The sequence below is a fragment of the Scomber japonicus genome, chromosome 16, assembly GCF_027409825.1.
Source record: "Scomber japonicus isolate fScoJap1 chromosome 16, fScoJap1.pri, whole genome shotgun sequence".
Taxonomy (NCBI): domain Eukaryota; kingdom Metazoa; phylum Chordata; class Actinopteri; order Scombriformes; family Scombridae; genus Scomber; species Scomber japonicus.
Window position 1 is genome coordinate 15,187,808 of NC_070593.1, and position 27,191 is coordinate 15,214,998.

Below are 27,191 nucleotides of genomic sequence, written 5' to 3' on the forward strand. Positions count from 1 at the left end.
CAAACAATATGTAATATTGTAATATTGCTGAGAACATTTGGTGTCTGTAATGATTTATACTGTAATTCCCATGACTAATGTATTGTGTATAAACAAAAGAGAAACAACCTCAGATACACCCTTGATAGAGGTAAAATAGCCAAAAATGTTTATGAAATAAAGCGTGGAGTAATTAGAAAAGAAAACTTGTATTCAAAAGATAACGTTCAGGTTACAGAAAATAAGGATGTAATCAGACTTTAAACACAGCTTTTGGTCTCGCCAGCAGCAGCAGCAGCAGCAGCAGCACCACCACAGTACATGGGTTCCACAAATTAGCCAGATGTCTTTGGAATCCCGCCGTGGATATCAGAGTCCCTCAAACTGAGTACTGTATACAGTGGCGAGGGAGCCAGTGGAAAGGCATCCTCTTTTCATGTTGACTGAGAGGTTGGCTGGGAAAGACTAGGAAGGCCAGAAGCCATCCTCAATACTGGTGATAATTTCCTCTCATCACCACTAAAATGCTTGCTGAGGAGCTGCAGCAGCTGTGGGAACATCCCCAGATTGGCCTTTTGATTTGTCAGGCAAGACATTTTGTGTCCAAGCTCTGTACAGCTGCAGTCTTCAGGTTTTTAATAGCCACTTAGGCTAATTAAAAAAAACTACTTGGAGAAAAAAGCCACAGAGTGCAAATGAAACTCTTGTGAGTACAGAGTTGGTGTACTCAGAGTTGCTACTTCTGAATTATTTAATGTAAGAGAAAGAGGGTATAGAGGTGTATCATGCATTTAACGAGGAGCTCTACCACCTTGGTCTGCTTGTAATGGCTGTTTCAGTGCACACATCAAACTCTATCTTGTGTGTGTTTATATGTTTGATGCTGAATATGCTGGGACTTCTCACCACAGGAGGTGTTGATGACATCTCGCAGCTCAGCATACTTCCACTTGCTGAGGTCGTACTTTTTCACACCAGCAGCAGCTTTGGTTGCCTGCACCTGAGGACCTCTATGGCAAAGAACAGATGATAGTGGATGTGGAAGAGTGAAAAAGAGAAGGAACAAGAAGGTGAGGGCACGCATGGGTGAAAGTGTGACAAGGTGGGCATAACAGAGGTATTTTTTTTATCACTGAATATAATTCAGATTCAAAAGTATCACAACAAAGGTGTCGTAGTCTATAAGAAGTGTAACAAAAAGCATCTCATGAATTCTAACAGCATTTACAAAGTCAAGAATTGAAAAGTAAAGCAAAATTTCATGTATGATTATCCTGTTTCTAATTAATTTCAACCATAGTGTGATGAGAAACAAACTGAATTTCAATCTGAGACAAAATGAATGAATATTAAAAAGACAACACACTATATTAAGTGCGCCACCCTCAGTGAGAAATGGAAACAGATGCCTCATGTCTTCCAAGCTCTCCTTGTTGTCTCAGCTGATTACTGTAAGTAGAGGCCAGTCAGCAGGGGAGCTGAGGAGCACTTTGTCCATATCCTTGCAGCCTACTGTTTCAACTCCACTTAAAATGATGCAAAGCTCTTGCAATGTTACAACTTGCCAGATGCCACCATACATCTGCTGGCATTTCACTGTAGCCGTTTCATTCGCCAGGCTTATGTTAGCATGAATCTGAGACGACTGACAAATCCAAGGTGTATTCATGCACTACTTCAATTTATGAAACGAGCTGAAGGCACAGATTTTCAGCTACTTAACAGACTTCCGCAGCAGGTCTAAGCTTGTGTCAATCGTATCTCCAGCTTCCCTGCTGAGTTGAGGCTGCTAATTCAATAATGCCAAGGATTTACCTCCTCTCTATTTACAGTCGGCATAGCTGCTAATGTCTCAGAGTAGAGGTTTAGTGATCTACAAATCATTAGTCAGATTACCATTACCATTTATAATTCATACAGACTGGAAATGTAAAACTGATTTGGGATTATATCATTCTGGTTGAGGCATATGGGAAAATGTGATGAACCAGAGCTGTAGCTCTACTTTTGCTGCAGGAAGAGAAAAAAAAGTGGAAGTGAGGTGATGGCCAATGCTTTGCTGTGGGCAGCAGGTGAACAGGAAGTGGCTGGTTCCAGAAAGAAGGAGGTGGAGGAAGGCTGGGTTTTTCTGTTGTCCTTTACCTACTACACCAACAACGCCATCCGGTGTGTATGCATCTACTGTACACGTGCTTACATGTGCTTTAGCGTTGCGGTGTGCACATGCAACACACGTCCTTTTGCTTGCCATGGATCAGCTGACTCACAGGAGAACAGGAGACACAAGCAACACGGCCCCTGGATGCCTGAGCCAACACTGATGAGATTACTGTACAGGCTATTGGATCAAATGTAATTTTGTGCTGGAAGATAAAGCTTTGGGAGGACTTCTGCTGTCTTAAAACACAGAACAAGGCTGTGCGTGGAAATGCAGTGCATCAGAAACAATAACAATATCTGAGTTCAAATTGAGTTCCAGTTAGCAGTTTAAACAGTCAATAAATCACTCCCTATGCACAGTACTATACGCCACAATGGGAGGTTTTTGCAAACAATCCCACAAAGCAATGAGTCACATTTTACAGATGTGGAAATTTACATTGTGTGATTCTACATCTGACAGGGAGAGAGAGTTGGATTCACTGGTAACTATAGAGTAAACTACTGAGAGTTTACAGTATAAGGAATAGTGAATGAGAAAATAAGAGAGTGACTTTGACCACAGCTAGTATGTAAGGTAAAATCAACCGTAGATAACCATGGGAACAGTACAACACACTGGGCATTGTGTTCCTACACATAGGGCCTGATTTACTAAGATCCAAAATAGTGGGTACTAAATTGCGTCCACAGTGCAATAGATTGCGCGTTTTGTTTGCATGCGTTTTGCGGGTGATCTACTAAGAATAACTGCGGAAATGAAAACAGGTGCAACAGTGTGGAGACAGCAGTATTTAAATGAAAGTTTTGCATGTCTTTATGGAGAGTTTGGGCGAGCAGAAAGCTGCAAGCACAAAATGAAATGTGATATATGTGAAATATATTGAGTTATAACAAAAACAAATATTACCAGAAAAACCGACATATGAGAGAGTATGTGTGACAAAGTCAATGCTGTTAGTAAAACCAAAAATATTCCACTCCAAAAATATTAACACAGGTGGAAAAACTCCACAAGTCCTGTGTGTATTCTGTCATTGTGCCTCCGTCTCCTAATCTCCACATTGACAGCAGTCAACTGTGTGAGCAGCCGGTTAATACCTGCCCTTCAAAGGTTTTATTTATAGACGCAGTTAGCGTCAGAAAAATTACCTTCAGGTTTGGTAAATCACAATGCGTGTGCTAAATAACATATTTGCATTTTCTCCTCCCTGTATTTTGCACATTGGGGTTGAAACGCCCCATATTACATATTCATTATGGCAAACGTACTAAATGGACAGCACGCATTATCTTGCACAGTTGCAAGACGCAAACCTCAGTATGCCGCATTAGTAGATCAGCTTGCACATTTTTTGCGGGTGATGTCAAGATGTCAACCTTTAGTAAATCAGGCCCATAATCTGTTAACCCTCCTGGATGAAACTACAATGGCTTTACCCAAACCATGTGCTGAACAAGTGATTTTCAAAGAACTTCTGGCCTCTAAATATCCCTCAAATTAAAAAGTTTAAGAAGGAAAAATTACTATTGACTTGAAATGCTCACAACTCCACACCGAGGCTGTAACCTGTGAAGGTTACAAGCCAAAATGGTTGGGAACCACTGGGTTAAACTGACAAAAAACATTTAAAAATTATGATATAATTCAAATTATTTTGAATACAGCTCTCCTTTTTATAGAAAATAAGCACTTCACCTTGTCTATTATCAGTCTTGTAATGACTTACACACAAAACAGGACTGATAATAATGGTATCCTTTTGGTAGCATCCCACATTGCATTTTGTAACAACAAAAATCAACTATTATGTTAATGTTTTGGGTTGTTAAGGGAATAAATATTTGCAAACAACAGTCTTCACTAATGGCTACAAGTTGAGGCTACTGGTAATTAGGGAACACAGATATCACTAATGAGATTTATGGTACATACAGCACGTTAGTTAAGCACTTACAACAAAATTTCTCTAGTAATTACCAAACACATTAAGTGGTTATTAACTATACATGTATGTAGAGATCATGACAACTCAACCAATTTTTAAAAAATCAGTGTATGAGACGAGGAAAATCAGTCTTGATGCACTGCAGAGAATACAGAAAAGCTTTTTTTAAGATTAGAGACACAAAAATCACATGCTGGACATTCTGATCCACCTCTCATTTAAGATTTAGTGTGCCATTTTAATTTATGCACCCATGGTGATACATAATCATCCTCTAAATGGCAAAAAGAGCACACAGAGTACATCTAAAATTTGACTGGAGATTTCTTTAAATGAAATGATTTTATGGTGGCTTTGCATTGCTGTGATGTCATTCAAAGCAGCTGAGAGATTTGGGACTGCAACAGAGATTAAGACAGACATCGGGGGAATGTGCAAGTAATTATTGTGTGTGTTAGCTACACTTGGATTTGGGCAGTTATAGAAAGCTTTGTTGATATCTTACATGGCTCTGGCTGAGGATGTAGAGATAGGAAGTTCTGAGAAAGACCCATCACTGGGAGAGAACACAGCAACAAATGAAATGTAGTTACACATGCATGAGGTCCAAATAACACACAGAGGTTATTCACACTGCTTATTGTATGTACACTGCAGATCATGCACAAGAGCATTATGTATCTTGTATTAACATATACAATACCTGCGCAGGCCTGCATCCATCTGGCCCTCCTCAGTGATCAGCTCAGCCTCACTCTGAGCGATTCTCATGGCTAACTCCCTGTCTCTCCTCTCCTGCTCCAGTATGGCAGCATTCTGGACCTGCTCCTCACGCTCCAGAGCCAGCTGGATTTCCAACTCTGCCTGTAAACACACAGAAATCACACAACACAACACTTCTGCTCATAATGTGACTTTATAAAATCTACATGAATCTAGATCCTGTCTAAACACTTATTCTGCCCTCTGAGCCAGAACCTTCGTAACAATTACAGCTCTGCTGTGTGCCCAAGCCTGATTAAACCCATTTATCCTGGTGGATGGTGTACTAATAAAGCTTTAGTGGTCATTTGTCTAGACACACCAGACTAATACTTCAAAAACATTCAGCAGACTTGACCTAGATTCAAACTTTGGGTTTTTATTAATCACTGTTTTAAACACATCTTTTAGACAAATCTGGTACTAACACAACATTTAATATAAAGGGAAAAATATAATATGTATGTACCATATATACATATACATATATAGACATATACTGTAGGCATCTCCTGTCCCCTATCACCTAAAGTCCACAATGGATACTTTTTCTAAGGAGCTTTAAATATGAATACCTTTCCAGTTAAGAATATATTATTTATATTGTGGGATGGTCCGATCCGCAGCTCTGATACATGACTAGAGTGAAGCATGAGGAACCAAACTCACAATCTGAATGTTGAGCTGCTCTATCACCATTGAATAAGATACATGTTTTATGGACCCACAAAAGTGAACCATAAAACCTCTCTCAGTACTTTTGCAGTGCATTTGACCATCTATCCAAATAACTCAAATGACATTCATTATTTCCTTGACCTTTGAACTAATCCTCAAGAAGATCCTGGAAAAACCCCCAAGAGTTCCGAGTGGTTCATGTTCACAAATACTTATTGCATGTGGATTGCACTGTGGATGATAAAGATAACACAAAGGAAGCCCTTGTTTGAGCTGTGTTCTTGTTTGAGCTGTGTTAGGATGAAAGATACTATGATCCAAAGATAAAAAAAAGTTTGGGGAGGGACTAACAGGATAGACTAACCTCTGACACAGCAGAAAAGAGCAGAGAAGAAATGCCAAAATGCCACTGAAATCAAACACACCCTTAGAAAGTTTACTGGGGCAGCTGGGGGGTAAACAAAATTTGCAGAGTCTCCTGAGACATATGGCTTATGACAGCCTGGTGTCAACTGTCTGACTGCTAGAAAGAAAAAAAGACAGCATGCAAATATCCAACTGGCCTTGAGTGAATAAAAAGGGATGTAGCTGTGCAGGAGGTGTGATGTGCTTTAATATGTTGACAGAACGATAAACTTGAATGAAATGAGTGCAAAAGAAGAGGATGTATAGGCATGAACAAGTTGAGTGTAACAAAAAGGAGAAAAGAAAAAAAAACAGAAAAAGGCAACAATGTATAGTCATGTGTAAAACTGTAATGGCAGCTAAGAGAAACAGAGGAATGAATGAAACATTAAATGTATATGAGTAGGAAAGGCAGAGATGTATCAAGGTAACAAAGTGCAGATAAGAGTAAGAGGTGTGATAATAAAACACAGCAGAGGACACAGAGGGACAAAGTAGTTCAGTTAGGAGAAGCTTGACAGGAAGTGGAATAATCAATCAAGAGCGTGTAAGCAACCCTCTGGGAATCTGACCAAAGTCATGACCCACCGAGCAAATGAATGTTTCACTCAGGTGGGAGCGCAGGCTGAATTTGTCACAGAGAGGCTTTTTTCCATGGCCATTAAATGCAAAATACAAACGTTATACTACATCTATGAGCCACATTTATTATGTGTTGTATCCATGGGGTACTGTACAAAAATCCAATTTGAGAGAAATAAATTTGTTATTATTGTATCAAATGCAGTAATATTGATGTGCTTAAATGAATACAAGAAACTCTAAAAGTTGAGTTTTGGAAGTAAGCAGCCAAACAACAAAGCTCAGCAAAAATTACATTATTATTTTAAAGCCCTTGCTCCTTGCTTGACCTTCCTTATTACAGCACTTTTCAGCAACCAACTCTGAAATTTAATGATGATGTTGGAGCGTCCTTAAACTTTTAAACCTGCAATAACTGTTTTATTGGGGGAAGATTAACAACACCTTTGGTTTATCTCATGTCCAATACTATTTCCACAGTTTCACAACTGCATCTAGTAAAAAGTAAAACTGTCTTTAGCCTGTAACTGTGTTTAAGTTATTGCATCAGTGTGCACATGCATCATGATGGCAGAAGACCCAGTGCATTGTTTATTTAAGTATTTAACCTGTAAATGAGGATAAAACCATAATAGTGTAGGATTAGGATTAAGTCTAGGCAGTTGGTTTCAGTTACCACATTGGGGGTAAACATGAAGCTTAGAAGGGAGTGGAATGTGCTAAGAGTTCATAAAAATGTGCACCTAAAAACTGATTAAATCTATCTCTAGTAGAACATTCCCAAAGGGGTCTTTACTGCAAACACAGTTTTTATATTGAAACTGAAGTTCTCATTTGTTTTCCAGTGTAATACATTTGTGTCCTGGGCATCACAATTTGAAAACAAAATGAAAACATTTCAGGGTTGTCCAAACCTGCATAACTTTCTCTTCCTCCTCTCTCTTTTTTCTATCCTCCTCCTCCTGCTTTCTCTTCAGTTCCATCTCTGCTTTTCTGTAATGTTTGGATAAAAAGGGCAAAAATGTTACTGTCACAAAACTGGACTGAGACTGAAAGACATTTATCATTACAATTATTGAAGTACCTACTGACAATCTCCCCCTTTCCATAACTTACAGTTTTCTGTCGTCTTCCTCCTGTTTGCGTCGTTGCTCTTCCTTGTCCCTCCTCTTCCTCTCCTTTTCCATCTCCTCCTCGATGTGCTTCAGCCTCTCAGTCTCTTCCTCCTCCTGCTTCTTCTTTTGCATGGAGGACAGCAGGTGCTCTGAGCGTTTCACCAGCCCCTGATACTCTGTGTCAATCTCTTTCCAGGTCATCACTGTGGCCTGAGGGGTCAAGAGAAGGAAGATAATTAAAGGTCATGGTGACAAAATGATCTACTTTTTATGTACTTAATCTAATTCTATTTACAGCTAAATAAGGCCGAGGGTTGTTTTGGACACCATCACTTAACAAAACCAGGATGCCTAACATTGTCTTTTGAGTTTGATTTAGTAAACTTTAACCCTTTGCCAACTTCCACTCAAGGAAGGACACCAAGTGTACTTCCTCTGACTCAGCCCATACTCCACTGTTACCATGGCGCAACCTTCCCATGTGGCAACAAGACTGACTGACACCGTGCCTGTCACTATATTTGTCAGACGATCAGTGTGTGTGTGGGGGGGGGGGGGGGGGGGGGGGGGTTGCACCATATTGTGAAGATTCATTAGAATTAATCTGTAACAGTGACACAGGGAGGGAAGATTATAAGGTCTTGTCTTCAATGTACAGAGGCCTGAATGACAGGCACTGGCATCTCATGCATTATTCACTTAGAGATGCCATGCCAAGATCAATTTCTAAGCAATCAGAACACCATTAGTGTTGACAGTAGGGCTGCTAAAAGGCTAACAGAGGAACTTTGGGGAGGTAGGGAGCCTGATTAGGGTAGAGAGGAAAGAAAGGGCCGGTAGTCATGGGCGCTTCTTTGTCAATCAGGAAACCTCAAGGAACCATCATCCTACGCATTACACGAAGGTCACTACAGAGTACTAAATTTAAAAAAATTCAAAACTATTGGGGAATTCTGTACTGATGTCTGGAAAACGTGGAATTGTGTGTGATGATCTGCTGTACCGAAAGGGTCCAATAAGATGCATGCTTATTGCACAGGGAGAGCTGGGATTTCACTAACCAAGTTTGATAACTTAGCAAAACAGTCTCACTAAATTAAATGATTGGAGAGGATAGGATTTCTTCAACTAGTTCTTTTGTATCCTGAGGTGATCGGAAATATTGATTCTGGGAGAAAGAATGCGTAAAAGGCACAGCGCACTTAGCAAAAGGCATAGTGGACAACAGGAGAAGATGTGGTTGCTCTGGGGAACTACATGTGTAAATACAATCAATAACATAAATCTGCAGCTGTTGATCTTAAAGCTAGGTATTGTGTTCTGCAAAATATTTCCTTCATAAATAAAGATAAAAGAGAGCAGCGAAATTCTTTATAGACCTGTGTCAGGCTCAAGGCACCTTAAACCTTTCACATACTGTCAGCAGCTTTTCAGTTATTATTAAAAAGGTGATACCTAATCTCTATAATTGAATACTAATCCTTGGATGATGTGCTACAGCTTTAATATAAACATATCACTGACTCACCTTTATCTTGGCTAACAGAGAGTCAATGGAGGCGGCCAACTCCTGGACCTGTTTGGACATCTCCTGTTTGCCCTCTTTCAGTCCGTTCACCACCTCGTTGAATTTTTCCATATGTTTCTTCAAGTTTCGAACTTTTACCATACCGTCAATGCTATGAGAGGAGTGAAACATGTCAAATTATAGTATCTGGAAGGTTTGAATCAAGAGGGCCACGAAAAGAAATGACAAATGTATTAAATAAGTGATTAAGTTCAAAGCATAAAATAAATTAATTTTCTAATAATTATTATAAGAGCAAGCAATACAGGAATAAGATAATATACACTTTCAAAGACTTGATACCTTTTACATAATATCTTTCATCTATGATTTGTTTTTACCAAAAAAAAGGTAATAATATTCTTGAAATACATGAGTGAGTGTTGGTATAAAACATTTCTACATGCAACCACACACTTTCTGCCACTCATGATCAAAATCTGATTCCAGAAACTATTTCAAAACCCATCATCCGGATGGATGCTTTCACCAGAGCCATTTCTCTGAATGCAGGCCAATACAGCAGGACATGCTGTATTTCCCAAAGCAGTAAAGTGAGATATCTTTTATCCATAGATTACTTTCTAGATTGATTTGAACTCCTAAATGCAGGATGTGGGAAAGCCATCAAAACCTGCCAAGTGTGAATCCGTTTGAATAAAAAAACGCACACAGAGTAGGAGGTGAGAGACAAAAATGAGAGCAAAGGTCACAGACACAAAAAAGATGGTAAAGATGATGCATGTGTGTGAGTGTGAGTGTTGTGGGTTGGATACAAGAACCAGAAGGAGACTCACCGCGGCTTATGCTTACTCTTGCACAACCACATGCGGACGGTCTTCTGAATCTTAATGCAGGCCATAGCTCTGTAACTCATCTTGTTCCTAACTGTTCAAGATAGGACAAGAAAAACAGAAAAAACTAATATATATACTTTCTCTTGCAGTATTCATAAAAACACAAAACTTTTGCGCTACAAATAATGATTATTTTCAATATCGATTAATTTGACAATTATTTTCATTCTGTTTATAAACCAGTGGCCCCAGACACAAAGATATTCAGTTTACAAGGAAAAGCATTCAATCAGAATCTAGAAGCATCTGAGGCGCAACATATTAGCAGTACAGAATACTAGATTGCACATACCTATAAGCTCACACACTCACATCAAACACACAGCACACAAAAATAAACCTGCGATAATAAAGTGAATAATAATTAAAAAAAAAAAACAGGACCAGGGACACTTAAAGGTTATAACTGTTATAACTTCAATATAATTTCATTTCATGCAGAACCCAGACTGCACTTTGCTGAATGGTTGGAATCAATAGCTTTGCATAGAGTGTAATGGTTCAAGGATTTGCTTTTAGATTACTCTTCCATATTGCTAGAGGCTCCTTTTCCATATTCAGAATGGGACAAACAGTGTGAAATATAATTTACTTTGATTATCAGAGCTATATAATAAACTGGGAGGAAATGCCAAATCACTTTACAGTTCGCCATTGAAAAGTGAAATAGTTCAGATAGAAAAATATGTTTGGTTACTGGAAGATACAGTTAAATCATGGCTTTACCATCTGGCATAAACCAGGCAAGGCAATGTTCAATATTGATGTCATATTTTTCCAATATACAGACCAAGTGTGGACAATTATTTCGATCTTAAAATGCACCAAGTTTAACAATTAAACCCCATTAAAGAAATCACGAAACCCCAAAACAAATTCAATCATTGGTAAACACTGCAGGTACTTGTGTTGGGTGTGTTTGAGGCAGCTTGAGTAGCATATTGTGAATTTTGTTGTTTGGTGGATTCAACCTACGTTTGATGACAGACAAGCTGCACCACTGGACCTTCTTCCAGCGGCTGCACACCAGCCACTTGTTGACTTTCATCACCAGCTCTGCGAGGTGGTCTGGATCAGACTTCATGATCTGGTCAAACTCAGCAAACTGATGCACGCACACAGATACAAACACACAATCACTTATTAAGCTATGATCCTTATTTATAATTTGGGACATTTTTGTGTGCTCTACAGCTGCAGTTACACAAAATGACTTTCAACATTGGAGCTGGATTATTTCAGTTTACTTGTCCGTACCTTTCCAGGGCGGAAGAACACTTTTGTCAATCCGAACTTAAAGTCATTATCATTCAGTCCCAGAGCTTTGAACAATGCCTACAGAGAAACAAATTCACATTAAGTGACACAGCAATATCGTATGTGTTATGCATTTAGGCACACAATTACTTATGTTAGTTAATCATTTACCAAATATGTGCATGTGGCTGTAGGCTTTTTTGCATTAAACAAATTACACAACTAATTAGGCTTTATTTTAAACTGATAAGCTTGTTATTTCCCTACAATACACATTGCATTACTCCATATTAAGGAAGAAAAGTGAGTATTTCAATTAATTAAACTATTCGATTTACATAATCCCACCTTGCAGAAGAGTCGTGGATTCAGTCGCGTGAGCTTATCGGGGAGATACTGTTTATACATGTTGTAGAGCTCATGGAAGGGGGCTCTGGATGGGAACCCCCCCTGCATCAAGTCCAACACTGAGACCATCCCTAATCAAGAGAAGGAAAGAAAATTGCTTATGACAATTGAAAAAACTTGTTAATTAGAGTACACTAAAACATTCTCACTACTGACGGCCTATCGAAGAAACATTATGAGTTTGAATGCAAGCAAGTTGAAAACTGTTAGTCTACAGATTTACCAAATAGTGCTGCCTACAGCATGCCCTATTTTGTTTTATCCCTGATAAGCACCTTATCAATGTCTAATGTGATGTGTGTGTTTGTGTGTGCGTGCAAGTGAGAGCAGGTCCATACCACAGGAGATTTGCAAAGTATAGAAAAACTATGTGAAAGAAGTGTAAGTATAAATAATCACAATTACAGAGGCTGTTAGAGGATCAAATTAGCTTTGTGTCCATTAGCATTAAGCATTGACTTGAAAATGAATAATTTAGCACTCTTTAGTTTATATGGATGTTTAAAGCAACATGAAGCCAATGGCAGACCTACAAATATGAGTATACTCAGTGCACAAAGAGCAGGTACAACATTACATATAAAAACAAAAACATTGTTTTAAATGACTTAGAAACTGTCTCAAAACCATGACAAATTGCACTGAAATATAGTATAGTCAATATTACTTTCCACAAACAACAAACTACCTTTGTGAAAAATGGTCTTATAGTCGGTTTCAGGTCACAAATTGCATATAAGAACTCAAAGCTGGGTTTAAAGTATTTTTACCACTAGATACTTATTGCTGCTCTCCTCCTATTTGTCCACCAATAGACAGTATGTCCAAAATATGCTAGTGAATAATACATATACAGGAAGGATGGGAATGACTAACTTTTGGGACAGTCTGCTTAAATTGGTCCACTATGCATCCCCAAGATTATAAACTATAAATAAAGCAACTTTAAAAAAATCCACATATTGCATAAAGTGTTTTAGGTCCTACCTGAGCACTGTAGCTGTGAGAGAATCAAAGCTCCTTCAAACCGATGGCTGACCATTTTCAGGTTGGGTTTTACACAACGGATAAAACTTGAGCCCTGCAAACATAAATGTTGATCAGGAAAATTCGACCTGTCTCTGCAACATATGCTGTATTTCTCAGCCTGTATCTGTCATCTCAACAACTAGCATCTGAGAGGACACTACTACGGTAAATATTGTTTATGTAAAAGATGATTTACATTATTTTGAATCTAAAAAAAGCAAAATACACAATTCAGTTATTAATTACAGTATTACTCACAGTACTACGAAGTTTTTCCAGCAGCAGGTTCAGCTGCGTCTGTGTATGCAAGGAAACAAAAAGAACTGTTGTCATTAACTGATTATTTCACATGAATTGAGAGTCGCTTGTCAACAGGTTGGGGAAAAACACATTAAGCCCAACATTTCCATTGGTGCCTTTTTGAAAAACACACATCATCTTTGTGCTTGAGTCCATGTCTGATGCAATTAGGCTAAAAGAAAATAAGCTGTGTTAGTGATAAAGAGACCTCAGATCTGTAGAAAGATAGGGTGCACAGTTTTGAAATGGTGCACAAACAGCTTTTTATATGATTAAAAAAAACAGACCTCATCATTTTACTTTGCCTCAACACAAATGGGTAAGTGAAGGACAAAATAACACAGGAGTTGGATTTCTTGGTCTCTATTGAAACATAAGACATGCTACTGAAAGTTTTGTACTACTGTTCCATTCAAAACACCCCCACCTCTACTTCAGTTTTCTCATCACCTCTCTATTATGCAGACTTTATCCAGTTTTATCCACCAAAGAAGGTTTTCTCAAAGGAAAGAAGGAGGGAAGAGGGAAACTGGAAGAAATCTAAGAGGGAAACCCTGAATAGGAAGGGAAGAAGAGTGTAAAGGAGAAAAGTTACAGAACAGGTCTAGAGATTTGAGCTAGGAAGTTCTAAAAAAAAGCTAAAAGGCTACAGAGTAATGTGAAAGATCCTGACTTGAAAAAAATATTTTACACTTTTTAACCTGTAAACATTTAATACGGCAGCAATCTGTACTGTATTTCAAATAGTGCTTTAATAGGATTTTGTTTTCATGTATTTTTGTACATGTTTAATTTGGATTACATACATAGATGTCTCAATCCAGTAGGACAAACACCTTTAAAAATGCAATTGAATTAATTATAATTCATGTCTTTGGAATTAAAAGACAGTAAGTGTTTTATTGGATTCATCATGAGTGTGAAATATTACAATTTATTTTCTAATTTGAATTTATTATGTAAACATCTGACTCTATTATTAAGCACTAAACATGAGCAGGTTTTATTTCAGTTGGTGTTACGCTCCTGTATTTTGTCTAACAATCAAAAATGATCATTTCCAACAGTCAACCTGACCTTGAACTTGTTGCCAACGCTGATGAAGCTGAGTTTGCCCGCCTTCTGTTTGGAGTCCTTGGTGGTATTGGAGTTCTCAAACAGCTGTCGAACAAATTTGTCTTTTGATTCACACACTAAACTTTGCAAGGACATGTGGAGGGCATCGTTATTCTTCTCCACAAACCGAGTCTGTGGAAACACACACACACAAATGCATACATGTATGTACTGGCAGCATTTTACATAAATGTATAAAATGTTGACAACAAAGAAATCCTTGATCCCTGTAGGTCCCAATACTGGAAGAATGCCACTCAATACACATAATAGAAGCAGCTTTCTGAGGGAATAACACACGTATTGTTGTGACATTTGGTGCCAGGGCAACAAAATGTGTTTCTGGAAACAAAATTATGAAGGTTTGATGAAGAAAAGGCTTCAAACCATAAAACATCCAGAGTTTTTGATTCTGCTGTGATTTGTCATTGATGGTTGCCACTAAAATAAACTCTTGACATATAGTCAGCTTTAAGTACTACTATAACTGTCTTAAGAGGTCTTCACACAGGACAATATGAAGTACTTCTGTGTGAATAATTACTGTCTCATAGCAGACTGCTCCAGCAAAGTGCCTGACGATAAAGCCTTCATCATCCCGGAGATTCCTATGAATGGTCAACTTAGACTTCCTGGGAACCTGAGAGGGAGAGGAAGAAAGCAAATTATATTTAATGACAGTGCTAAAACACATATTATTAATATTAATTTCACTTGAATCTACAAAAGAATCTTAATTCATGACACTATTGAATGAGTTTGGAGACTGAAACACTCTGATCAATGACGTGCAGTAGAATCCAGTGAAAAAAGCCAGCTATTGTGGCATATTTGGCACACTGTAGAGGGTAATTTGTTAATTTTATGAACTGCGCACACTTGAGATATATTTGTAAATATATTATTTATATTATGAGGTCAAAGTATTACAAATTAATCTTAAAATCTATTATCAACAGTATTCTTCTGAATAAAAACTCAAATGGAGCATTTTTGAGCATCATGAGCTTCATCATTGAGGAGAACCATGATATGTCCTTGAAGTGTGAAAACTGTAAAGCAGAAATACAGCAAATTCAAACACTTAAAATTAAGATTAATGTTTAACCCCCTATTAAATGTATAGAATAGTCTTTATTTGAGTAATAACTCTCTGCAGTAGAGTGTGGCTACAGCCAGTCACCTCTAATCTTCAGCTTGAATTGGTGTCAAGGCTACATTTCAAAAAGGATTTCATGCTTGTAAAGATACTGGCAGGGTGATGAACAATAGCGACAAAGATGGAGGGAGGAACTGGGGCTGTGCGTCATTCACAAATTGCTATTACAAACAGGCAGAGTTGAAATGATCACATGATGCAGAGTATACAAAGAAAGAGTATAATAGCAGATCAATGGAGAGTGAGCAGGAGCGGGAAAAACAAAAGGAGGGAGAGAGAAAGCTTAGAAAGCTGACCGTCAGTCTGAAGTGGTCTTTATGCTTGTTGTGAACAGCCAGTGTAAAGTGTTGGTCACTGGTCTGAGGAAGACGGTTCTCTTCATCCAAAATATCCAGGATTCCCACCAGCTTTGCTTCCACTAGGTCTGCAAACAAAGATTATATATGCATCAGCAACAGTATTCTGATTAAATCCAGCTCCAAAATGTATTGTATAGCACCAGTATAGATACTACTATACTGTAGCACCAGTATAGATACTAATTCATTTTGTATCAGTTATTAGAGGATGCCTAATGTTTTCAGCAAACAACCTGAAAATGACACTTCTCAACATGTCCAAAACTGGCAATATTTCCTATCCATAACTTTTTCTTATGTTTACAAACAATTTTATCCAATCCCTACTAAAGTAGTTTGGAACAGGTAAAGTGTGAATCTGTCGTGATTACAATACATGTTAAAGAATCATTAAACATTCATGAATGTGAGACTTATTGGAAATTTCCACTGTTTACTGTTTCTGGATGTGAATATTCAATGCACAAAACATTTTCATCAGGATGCTCATTTAGCCATATATCTGAATAATTCATACAGCATGCTGTGTTTGGAATATAATCTAATAGCCAAGGACCTTAGAAAAAATTTGCATGACCAAGCACCTGTGCATAAATCCTGAAGATTGATGAGTGAATTAATGGCCAACCCAAACATTGTCATTTGCAAGTCATAAATGTTATTCACGGCTGTCAGTTAACCTCGCACCTGAATAATCCTAGCCTTTGAAATACAAATCAAACTGCTTCACCTTGATACACTGACTACTTCATCCCATTAATTTGATGATTCATTCGACAACAGGAACAACAAAGACAAGGAGGTATCACTTCTGTCTTCTTGTAGTACAAAAGAGGCCACGAAACCCACAACTACTCCCTGTGCTTACTCCCTTCAGACACATGGATATGCCAGCTTCACGGATAATAAGAAGTTAGTATTTTTGTCCTAATGACACGTGTATTTTCGCTGCTCTGATGACCAGCCCAGAGCACGAGGAATGGCCCAGATGAATACCATGCGGGTGAGGTGATGTTACACTTGAACCATATGTACATTTGCGGTGTGCGGGCTCTCCAGACAGCACCATCTTTGTCAGTACATTTTGTGTTTTGCAGTAAAGGCAAAACTTAATGTCAGGGACATCTTAATGAAGATCACCGATGGTAAAGATATATGGAGATATCAATAAACATATGCATATATAGGGTTAATTTTGGTCATTTGAGAAACCAGCTCATATTTAGCATTTTTTTACCATTAGAAGCACATGTGTTCAAAGTCCTGCATTATGTTATGTTATCTTGTAGTATGTAGTGCTTCATTATATTTTATTTCCAGCAGGGAACTTGTTCTCCAACAGGGACGGAGTGGAATTTAAATCAGTGCACAGAGTTTGAGGGTTAACGGCATGCAGGGAGGGAAGGCGACACGCAAGAACTTACCAATGCAGTCCTGGTTGTCAACATAATGCACCTCATTCACTCCAAGCCCTTCCTTTTGATATAGCTCTTGCTCCTGCATAGACATGAAAAAAAGTCAAAGATGAACATGTATAAAGGCCATTTTAAAAACAGTGTGATATAAAACTTTCTTAGATGTTTTTTGGAGTTGCTTCTGAACATTATCCACCTCATAAAACATTAAGCAAATAATGAAAAGGGGGCCTAAACCAGAATTGTGGAACTTTAATTGGAGACCTTGGAAGAGAAAAGCCTCATCATGTCCCTGGAGAAATTAGCATTCTAATGAAAAAGATGGAGGGAAAAATAAGCAAAAAAAAAAAAAACACAACAGGAGAAAGAGAGAGAAGCTTAGCGTGCCAATCACTTCCTCCAGTCTAATGAAAGAGTCAGTAAATTTGGCTTGTTAGCAACATAACGTGGCAGGCTTCCCAGGATAAAGAAAATCACCAAATCACCGTAATCTGTTCACCCACCTCTTTCAGAATACGCTCGTTGAAGAACTGCTGCAGTTTCTCATTGCAGTAATTGATACAGAACTGCTCAAAGCTGTTATGTTCAAAATACTCTAAGAAAAGGAAAAAGACATGCAGTATATTTAAATGAATTACAAAATTAACATTTTTAATTAAAGCCTGTGTTAATTACTGTATGGCTGATGAAGAAAATTAATTCTGGTGCCTGGGAAGTTGCACTCAAATTTTGAATTTGGGCTGAATCTACACATTGACTCAAGGTAAATTGCAACTTCCACATTTTATCGAAGACTAACTATATTTTATTACCAAACCCAGCGATGTCCAGCACCCCAATGAAATTGGAGGAAGTCTTGAAGGGGAAACACTGGTTCACCCGTTTGACCACATGATCGAAGAGGCAGCTGTACACTGCCTTGGCCAGGGCATCGCGGGCATTGTTTGCTTGTTCCACCTTTAGAGGCACCCTGGGGAGACACACAAAGTGGGGCAGTGAAAGACATCCGAAACTGGAACATTCTCGTCTCTTATTAAACCTCCTTTGTATTTTTTCAATCAACCCAATTTTCACGTGGCAGCAAAAGTTTAGCTGTGTCGGTTTGTGCTGAATAGTGCTGTTCTCTTTCTGATTGATGCTCAAGCTACCATAGGTGGTGCTTTTCAAATGAGAGTTTCTCAGCCAAAGACATGGTATTAAAGTTAAAATTTTAACCTTGAACTCTACTTGACTCTCTAGTGGCAATTTAACACCATTTATTTTAAATTATTTAGAAGGGGTTGACTGTATGGACAAAGTGCAGTTCCACAGTGGCCCAGAGTTCAACTTAGCTGTCCCAGGTGGGAAGAAGGTTGAATCTTAAATTAAAAAGGTCTGTCTTTTGCTATGATAGAGCCTTGCTCATTTTTTTCTTTTGATATTCCATCTACTTGGTCCTCATTAAAAACCCTTGTCCATTACAAACAGTCCACCTATCAATACTGAAGCTCAACAAAGACTAAGCTATATTTTCTGTTTTGACTATGGGATGGGTTGAATGCCGTAACACATGCAATATTTACAATTCATCTCACTGACAGGCCTTTTTATCCATTGCAATGTTTCATATGCACACCAGTTGGAGACTCAGTCATCCCTGATACCATCACATCCACCACCCCCGAGCTGCCCTCACCCTCCCAAGCGTTAGGCGGATCTGTTTGGGGTTTAATGACAAAGCCAGGCCCCCTTCGCTCCACCTGCTCCCCTACTGTATTGCAGCCATGCTCGCCTGCCTCCTCAGATACAGACTGCATTATTTATGTGGAGAAAACACTTCCAGGCCAGGCCAGCATCTGGCCCTCCTTAAATATTAATCTACCAAACCTGGCCCCATCACTCAAACACCACATCACCACCCAAGCACACAGGAGTGATCCTTCATTCTCCTGATGTACTAGCCTACAAGAAATAACCTCTAAGTCATGTCAAAGTACAGTTTACCCAAGCAAAATATTATATAACATCTGTGTTAATGTGTCACTTTTACACTGGGGTTTGAGACACAAGTTCACAGAGTGCTTGCCTGTAGAAAGTAATTAGATCAACCATACACTTTCTTCATACTAACACCAAGAGGTAACAGGCTTAATTGCAGATTTAATCTAAATGTCTTGCACAATAAAGACGTGTTAGGACATTGCAGGTTAATACCGACAAGTACAGCAACAACCACTTAAGAAGTTCCTGTGTTCATTACATTCCTGTGTTAATCCAAGTCTAAGGGTCATCAGGTATTTACAGATCTATCATGAACTTATTGCCTTCAATTAGTTCAGAGAGTACAATTGACTCTTTTTTGTCATTTGGCTTTTGGACAAAACTAAGAAGATGATTTCTTTTCCAACAAAAAACAAAACAAAACCAAAAAAAAAACAAAACAAACATTTTCAAAGAGTGACAGATTTTCAAAACTGAATGCTTTTGTTCTTACTTAATAACTGTTCCTTTGGCGCCCCCTGCTGTAGTGAGCATGACTCTTGTTGTGAGGCTGACCCGCAGATCATCCTGGTCCAGGCCCAGCAGATAAGCGCAGTGCTCCAGAGTCTTTCCAGACTGATTTTTTAAAACACAACCACCTGAAAGAGACAGACAGAAATGTAAGCTTTAATAATTCTCCAACCAAAATATGTGGTTTTGAAAAATACTTTTATTTTCCTTTATACCAACTGTACTTAATAAATGCCTATCGGTGGGTTTTAAGGGAAAATTATTACACACATTTTGTAAGAAAACAGCGGAATCATGACAGATCCATCTTGTTACTAATTTGATTTAATAGAGATTAAAACTGGATGCTGGGAGTAGTGAATCTACACTTTACAGACCGTGATTTATTAATTTGACGTAGCAGACATGCACAGAGGTGTGTAGCTATGTCCCAAAATAGAATTTGCATAGTCAAGTTTTCTGACCTTCTTCGGACTCATCAAAAAGTAGCAGACAGACAGTCATAGGTTGAAGTTAGATCGTCTAGCTATGAATAAGTGATGGAAACAGCCTTATACAGAGCTGGTATTCAGGTTCACTGGGTGTAAAGTACAGTGCATGAGAATGTGAGATCTAGCACCAATTAGTAGTGGGTGAGAAAATACTGAACAATGCTCTGCCAAACATTTGAAAGTATAGTTAGTAAGGACCTTGATTGCAGAGACAGGAAGGGTAAGCATGAAAGGACAGAGAGGAAGAGAGAGAGAGAGAGATAGAGATAGAGAGAGAGAGAGAGAGAGAGAGAGATAGAGAGAGAGAGAGAGAGAGAGAGAGAGAGAGAGAGAGAGAGAGAGAGAGAGAGAGAGAGAGAGAGAGAGAGAGAGAGAGGGACAGAGAGAGAGAGTGAGAGAGATAATGGTTGCCAGGGTCTAATTATCACCACTTGAGACTTAACTGTGGTGATATCCAAGGGCATAGATATACACAGATCTACATCTATCTAACACACAAAATGTGTGAGCTCATATTTATTGAAACAACTAAGTGTTAAGTTTGTTTCGGTTGACTGCTTCCTTCATGAAATATGGGGAATTTTAGTTTTAGTTTCTTATTTCTGGCAGCAAAAAAAGTTGGCTCTTGGTTGCTTACATGAAAATTCACAACCACTGTTGAAGAAAGACAGATAATACAGGGAAAATGACATTGAAGTTATCACAAATGATCCCCAAACTCTTGTAAACATCTCTAGTTACACCATCTGTCCTACCTGAGGTGCTTCCAGTTTCCTCAAAGTCAATGTTGCCAAGGTGCAGAACTCCAGCAACCACCCGAAACAGGTCCAGCTTCTCAGTGTCATCCAGCCCAATCTTCTTCATGGCGACGCACATCCTGTTAAAGTCACCCTGGTCGTCAAGAAGAGGGTCCTTCAGTGCACCGACCTTTACGTGCTGTAAAACACACAAGTGAGTGAGAAACTAAACAGACATTACAGAGAGAAACAGGCGGTGTGTGAGGATTCAATTCAGATCATGATTTACTCAAATAAGATGCAATTTGTGAATAGCGATCTAAATTCTGTATGTGAGTAATTTTGAATTGTCTTCAAATCAAGAGTAAATGTGGATCTAAATTGAGTCCAACAACCCACACTTAACAAGAGCCACATGTTTAATGTGCACTTTGCATATTCGATAAACCAAAAATATTTTACTAATTTGTTAAATTATCCTCCACCAGCAGCACACAGCACACACACCATTCAATGTACTAACTTTCTACTACAGTAGCCTTGTCTCCAAATGTCTTGACAAGTACTTGTGCATTAAAAAAAGATATCATAGTGTTTTGCAATATTTCAGAAATGATGAAGGTAGAAAGAACAGGCATGCAGTGTGAAATGTCACTGAACAGTCAAGATTGTAGATTAATTATACAGTGATAATTAAGGGCTGCACAATTATGCCTACATTTCTACTCCTGATTACACTCTTACATAAATTTTGATCTCTAACATATATTGAAAAAAATATTACTATAATTGTACAGCCCTGCAGTGTATGACTGAAAGATGCTGAATAAGCAAACTGCCATTGTATTTTACTATTTCAGCACCACCCAGCACCAACCCCACTCAAACCTGTCAGACACATGCAGACAAAGAGGAAACATGCACTCTTATTTCCTGTTTTCACTACAAAGAGCAACACGAGAGAGAGCCAGAGAACCAGAGTCCCTGTGTTTACTTTGGGAAAAGTACAGGATAAAGAACAGGTAGCACAAAACCCTGATAAAAAAAGAAACATCACCTTATTTTCCTATATAACACAGGCGAGTGGCAGGACAGATAGGCACAATGACTTAATTAGCATCATAATTATGGCACACATGTACTTACAACCACAAAGCTTTCATGGCTTCCATTAATAAAGGTACTAGTCACTGTGTAGATTTTGTAAGAAATGACTACGCATGTTAAATAAAGACCATTACACATTCAACAATAGTAAAAAGCAAGAAAAAAATCATTTCAATCCTCACTGATGATCTAATATTTGGAGGAAAATTTGGATGATTTATTTGGAAAAATCAATAGTAAGGACTCATAAACTATAACATAATTAGGTGTGAAAAAACAAAGCAGAGGTAAACAACATTTCAGTCATTGCATTACTACTGATGTATGAGGCTAAATGAAACTCATTAAAAGTAAATCCATTGATAGTGACCTGAAAGCTTCTTTGTTTACCACAACTTCACCTGATTTTTTCATTAGCATAAAAGAAGATATTATTCTATCACAGAAAACAAGATGTGAATTGAACATTCATAATTAGTCCCTGAGAGACCAACATGTCGCACTTGTTCTTCCAATTGTTTCTTGATATTAATTGCACGTTTCCTGCAGGCTTTAAGGCTAAACTCAACAAGGCACTGGTTCTTTTTCCTGTTGTACATAATTCATCAAATGCACAGATTAATTTCTAAGCATAAAATATTCCTATTGACCAGTTGTTGCATATAATTACACCCTTCACCTGCACCTTTTACTTAAATATGGTCTGGGATTTGCTTTAAATCCAGCTCTTACTCATCATTTTAATACTCTATAACAGTCTTAATCATTTATTCCACAGGTAAGGATACAAAACTGCTTTTGTTTTCTTAACATGAAACACTTATAGAAAGTAAAATAATAATGTATCAGATTAGAGTTTTTACACTACAACAGGGCAACATTACCTCAGGACTCTTGCGGTTCTGCATGATTTGTTCATCCGAGTCATTACTCGCAAAATATCTGGTACAACCTCGATTCAGATACTGCAACAAAGAAAAAACTGTTTAAAACATCTGAGTAAAATCTGTATTTTGATGAATTAAAATCAGAAATAATACACATTTCATTCACTGTGGGATTTTTGTATTGATTTTCATCATCTGAAAGATTTACTCAGTTCTCTTTCATAATTGCTTCACTGCTGACTACTGGTGAATCACATGAAGAAATTGCCTCTGTTGATGTGGGTGTCACCTATGGGACCTGATATTATGACACTATGATAAACACTTCAAGAAACAGCTTGAGTTGCCTGTTGTTCTATTAAGTATAGTTTTGCATAGCATGCAGAAGAGAATAACTGCTGAGATAAACACCTTTATGGTTTCTGATTGTACCCACTGTGTTGATAACTGCATTCAAAGGGGGCATAATTCAATTTTAAAATATTTTGTTACTGAGGCAATTTTTGATTCCACTTGAGAGAACTTGGGTTTTGTGGGTTATTTGTGTTAAAATGTCACTAAAAATACACAAATGTGACATCTAGTGGGCTTCCATAGAACTGCCAACCCATGTCTACTCCAAATAACTAATAAAAATCAGTATATTTGCAACATCTTATTCGACAAAATTATTGACACAATTAAAATTAGATCTTATATCAGCTGGTCTTGGGTGACAGTATCATATGTGTTCCTTTTCTGGGTAACATTGCAGACCGTGTAGTATGGCTATGCTCACTGACCCTGAAGCTGTCTGGAGAGTCCAGGTGCAGTTTCTTCTTGATGTCCTCAGATGCCCCAGCACACAGCCTGTAGAAGATGTGGTAGTTCCTCTCATCGTTGCTTTGCATGCAAATTCTCGATTTCTCTAACAAGTAATGGGAGACAAACCCGCCCACAACTGCATTCTGGTAACACAGAAGAAGAATCAGGTTTTAAAAGCAGATTTTAAAATTCATGGTCCATACACAGTATACTGCAAATCAACAAGAACAGACTGGCCTAGAACATAATCAGTGGTCATCTGTTACCTTCTCATTGAAGTGGATTTCGACAAACTTTCCAAAGCGACTACTGTTATTATTCCGGACTGTCTTTGCATTTCCAAAGGCCTCAAGAAGGGGATTTGCTTAAGTTTGAATAAAAGAAAAACATAATTAACATCACACTTCCCCCATACACTACATATAGGACTGATGAGTTATTAGTTTGTTAATGGAATACCTTCAACAATTCTCTCGTCAATATCTTGACCACTTCCATATGTTGTGGTCAGATATCTGCAGGATGGCAATGAAATTAGGATGACAACAACAACAGCAAATCACAACAATACAAAAAGAGAAAAGTTAATCACACTGAAACAAAGTTTAGTGATTACTACAGTTGTTTTTTAGTCCAAAGCAGCAATGGCTTTCAGAAATCTGCAGAGGTAAAAATAATGAAGTGCATATTCTGAAAAGTTTTCTTCTAGTTTCTGTATTGTTTAGCATGGCCCTCCACACACAGAGCTGTGATGGGTGGGCTTAGGAAGGCTGTCTTTTTGATACAGTTGCATCTAGTTTAATCTTGTATTATCTTCTACTACTCTTCATCTTGTTTTGTGAGATATTATCAGTATTTCTAAATGTGCAGTCAAGGTATGGCGTTGACATTTCTCAATTTGGAAAGGGAGAGTAAGTTTTTTCACATAAGATGAATGGAAAGACAGGTGACAGTGAAGAGAAGAAAAGACAAGCATCATGTCATGTAGACTCATACCTGAGAACAAACTTGGTGTTTTCAGTTTTTCCAGCACCAGATTCACCAGAAACTATGATTGACTGGCTCATTTTTAGAACCTTCATGTCCCTGTAGGCTTTGTCAGCTAAAATTGACAAAAACACACATTACAGATATAAAGAAAATAACAGCATTAACAGAGAAGAATCAGGGCTCAATTCAAATTTAGTTTATTACTAAACTATTTAATTAGATAACTGCATGTCCATGGTACAGTATAGACTTTCAGTTAGAGCTGGAGTAAATGTGTAAAAAAACACAGCTGGCATGTTGTTATGTCATGCGTTCCACCATAGCCTACTCCACCATTATTGTTGCAGCCATTGACTGTGCATAAATATGGACATCATCACAGCTCCTCTAAACTGAAGCCACAACAGGAGGAGATATTTAGGTTTCACTTTTGCTTAACGGCAGGAAGTGGAGAAGTGTTGTCCATATTTAGATACAGTGAATCATTTGGAGCTGTAAAACAGTGAATACACTGTTTTGAGTGTCACGTATGCTTTGTGACAAGACTTGTTTCATTATCAGAATCTGATCCATTTGGTCTAACAACATTTGGAAAGCCTGTAAGAGCCACACAATTATATTATTTTATCCCAGCTCAAGTTAGCAGATAGATTTATCAGGCTTCATCAGCATTGTGTGAACTCATTTGTCAAGAACTTGATTGTAATAGATGTTCATTTATATATAAAAGTACCACACATGCAGATTTAAGTCACACTGAAAATGACATGTTCATTTAAAAAAAAAGAAACAAACAAAGTAATATTTCTATTCTGTTGTTTAATTACTTTCACAAACAGGTTTACACAGTGGTATGAGCTCTCACCTATTGCATAGACATGAGGTGGCAGTGTACCCAGTGACTTCCCCCGATATGACTTGATGGCATCAGGGCCATATAGTTTGGGTATGTCACAGTAAGGATTCACAGCTATTAAGATGTTGGCCACATAAGTCTGTAAAGACATAAATTTAGGTAGGATTAGTATCACTGCATTTAGAGAAAGTTAATATATAAATAGCAAAAATAGCACAAAAAAAACATTTCAATTATTAAATAATGAGAGACAACAGAGGTGAAAAAGAACCCACTGAAGGCTGGTGAGATACACCTTAAGTTGTTTCCCTGTCTTGCTTTTCCCCATCTACCAGCTGTCCTTTATTTCCTAAGTGAATGGCTGGGATCAGGATTAGGTTTGCCAGTCTGACTGTGTGACCCCTTGTTAGCTTCCCTCCCCTCTTAACCACCTGGTACTTTTCTCTCAGGGGAACAAGGATAGGGATCCTCTCACCTTCTGTCCTCCAACAAAAATCTACTTCTGATACATTATACTGGTGGTGCTAATGTAGACAAGTATAACAGGAGAAGAAAACATACATAGATGTGGTCTTTATTGTACCGCACTCTGACATTGTTGAGAAGAGTGGCTTCATTCAAGTACATAAGGGAACCTGAAAACAGAGGAAAAAAAACAAATGAACCAAATATGTACAATTATTTCTGGGGGGGGGGGGGGGGATTATTGTTGATTGTGAAAATGGACCTAATAACTGAGTGTTAATGTAACTTACAGTTGTCATCGACATGTTTGTTGACATCATCCTCTGCAGGGAACACTTGGCTCATCGGAGCAAAAAAGGTCTGAAAAATATATATAGTTGTTCTTACTAAAACATTAAAATGGCTTCCAGGATGGACAGACTTACTACAAGTTGCACTGTCTCTACTTATCCATGTCAACATTATGTACAAGATTATTAATTGTCTTGTTGTTTGAAAAGCTTATGACACACAACAAATGTTGATAAGCAGACATATTAAATCAGAAAGAGCTAAGCAAGCATGCATAAACATGAATCATTTATCATGCTTAAAGATCACAGTAATGATGTTTGGCGCTACATGTTCCCAGGCTAAATTAGTTACTGATATTCTCACTCTATTGTTTAAGAGTCTGAGTTAATGGAAATAAACTCAATGGAACAAGCCAGCTGTGAGAGAAACAAGGGGAGACATGGCAGGATAATGAATAATTTGGTGGGAGAGCAACAAGATCTGAACACCTGAGTGAGTAAGTGAGTGTGTGTGTGGTGCAGAAGAGATGGTGGCAGCGCTCTATGCTGGTCTTGTGGGAACCCATCAAGTCACTGTATTATTAAAACCAACCAAACTCCAACCGCAACAATTAAAACAGGCCCAGGGAATTCACTGATGGTGTGGAGAAGGCAATCAGAGCAGAACAATGACCTCCTTATTATTACCTATAGATCAATATAATAAACTTCCTTTACATGTTCATTACACACTTCTTATATCAATACCACTGCTTGTGTGTGTGTGTGAGTGTGGCCCCATCTGTGCTATGATTCATGGTTTATTACCACAAACAGGCTGTTAGCATAAACAGAATCTGCTTTGTGTACTTGCTACAGTGAATGGGCTAAAATTGGCCACAATAGCAACCATGTGAAAAATGTCTAACCAATAAAATTGACAAAGAAGACACAGCCAGGCTTAGGCACTAATGAGCTCAACACTGCAGAAAAAA

At 38.1% G+C, this 27,191-nt stretch overlaps 1 protein-coding gene across 4 annotated transcripts in view; it reads right to left on the minus strand.

Annotated features, from left to right (window-relative positions):
• Positions 1-27,191, minus strand: part of myo6b (myosin VIb) — a 31,143-nt gene that overhangs the window by 2,878 nt on the left and 1,074 nt on the right. For 2 of the 4 annotated variants that reach the window (XM_053335396.1, XM_053335397.1), the window contains exons 2-28: positions 26,215-26,284; positions 26,021-26,094; positions 25,469-25,598; positions 24,610-24,715; positions 24,073-24,128; positions 23,880-23,977; positions 23,592-23,756; positions 22,807-22,887; positions 20,834-21,014; positions 19,571-19,715; positions 17,910-18,067; positions 17,601-17,692; positions 17,107-17,179; positions 15,620-15,747; positions 14,709-14,804; positions 14,126-14,296; positions 13,007-13,045; positions 12,707-12,800; positions 11,660-11,790; positions 11,312-11,389; positions 11,030-11,159; positions 9,995-10,085; positions 9,159-9,309; positions 7,632-7,840; positions 7,430-7,508; positions 4,792-4,952; positions 886-989 (exon numbers count right to left, since the gene is read on the minus strand). In XM_053335396.1, the coding sequence (XP_053191371.1) occupies positions 886-989; positions 4,792-4,952; positions 7,430-7,508; positions 7,632-7,840; positions 9,159-9,309; positions 9,995-10,085; positions 11,030-11,159; positions 11,312-11,389; positions 11,660-11,790; positions 12,707-12,800; positions 13,007-13,045; positions 14,126-14,296; positions 14,709-14,804; positions 15,620-15,747; positions 17,107-17,179; positions 17,601-17,692; positions 17,910-18,067; positions 19,571-19,715; positions 20,834-21,014; positions 22,807-22,887; positions 23,592-23,756; positions 23,880-23,977; positions 24,073-24,128; positions 24,610-24,715; positions 25,469-25,598; positions 26,021-26,094; positions 26,215-26,284 (3,091 nt within the window). Of the gene's footprint in view, positions 1-885; positions 990-4,593; positions 4,645-4,791; positions 4,953-7,429; positions 7,509-7,631; positions 7,841-9,158; positions 9,310-9,994; positions 10,086-11,029; positions 11,160-11,311; positions 11,390-11,659; positions 11,791-12,706; positions 12,801-13,006; positions 13,046-14,125; positions 14,297-14,708; positions 14,805-15,619; positions 15,748-17,106; positions 17,180-17,600; positions 17,693-17,909; positions 18,068-19,570; positions 19,716-20,833; positions 21,015-21,872; positions 21,882-22,806; positions 22,888-23,591; positions 23,757-23,879; positions 23,978-24,072; positions 24,129-24,609; positions 24,716-25,468; positions 25,599-26,020; positions 26,095-26,214; positions 26,285-27,191 lie in introns of all 4 variants that reach the window. The other 2 variants (XM_053335395.1, XM_053335398.1) reach the window with 2 other exon arrangements.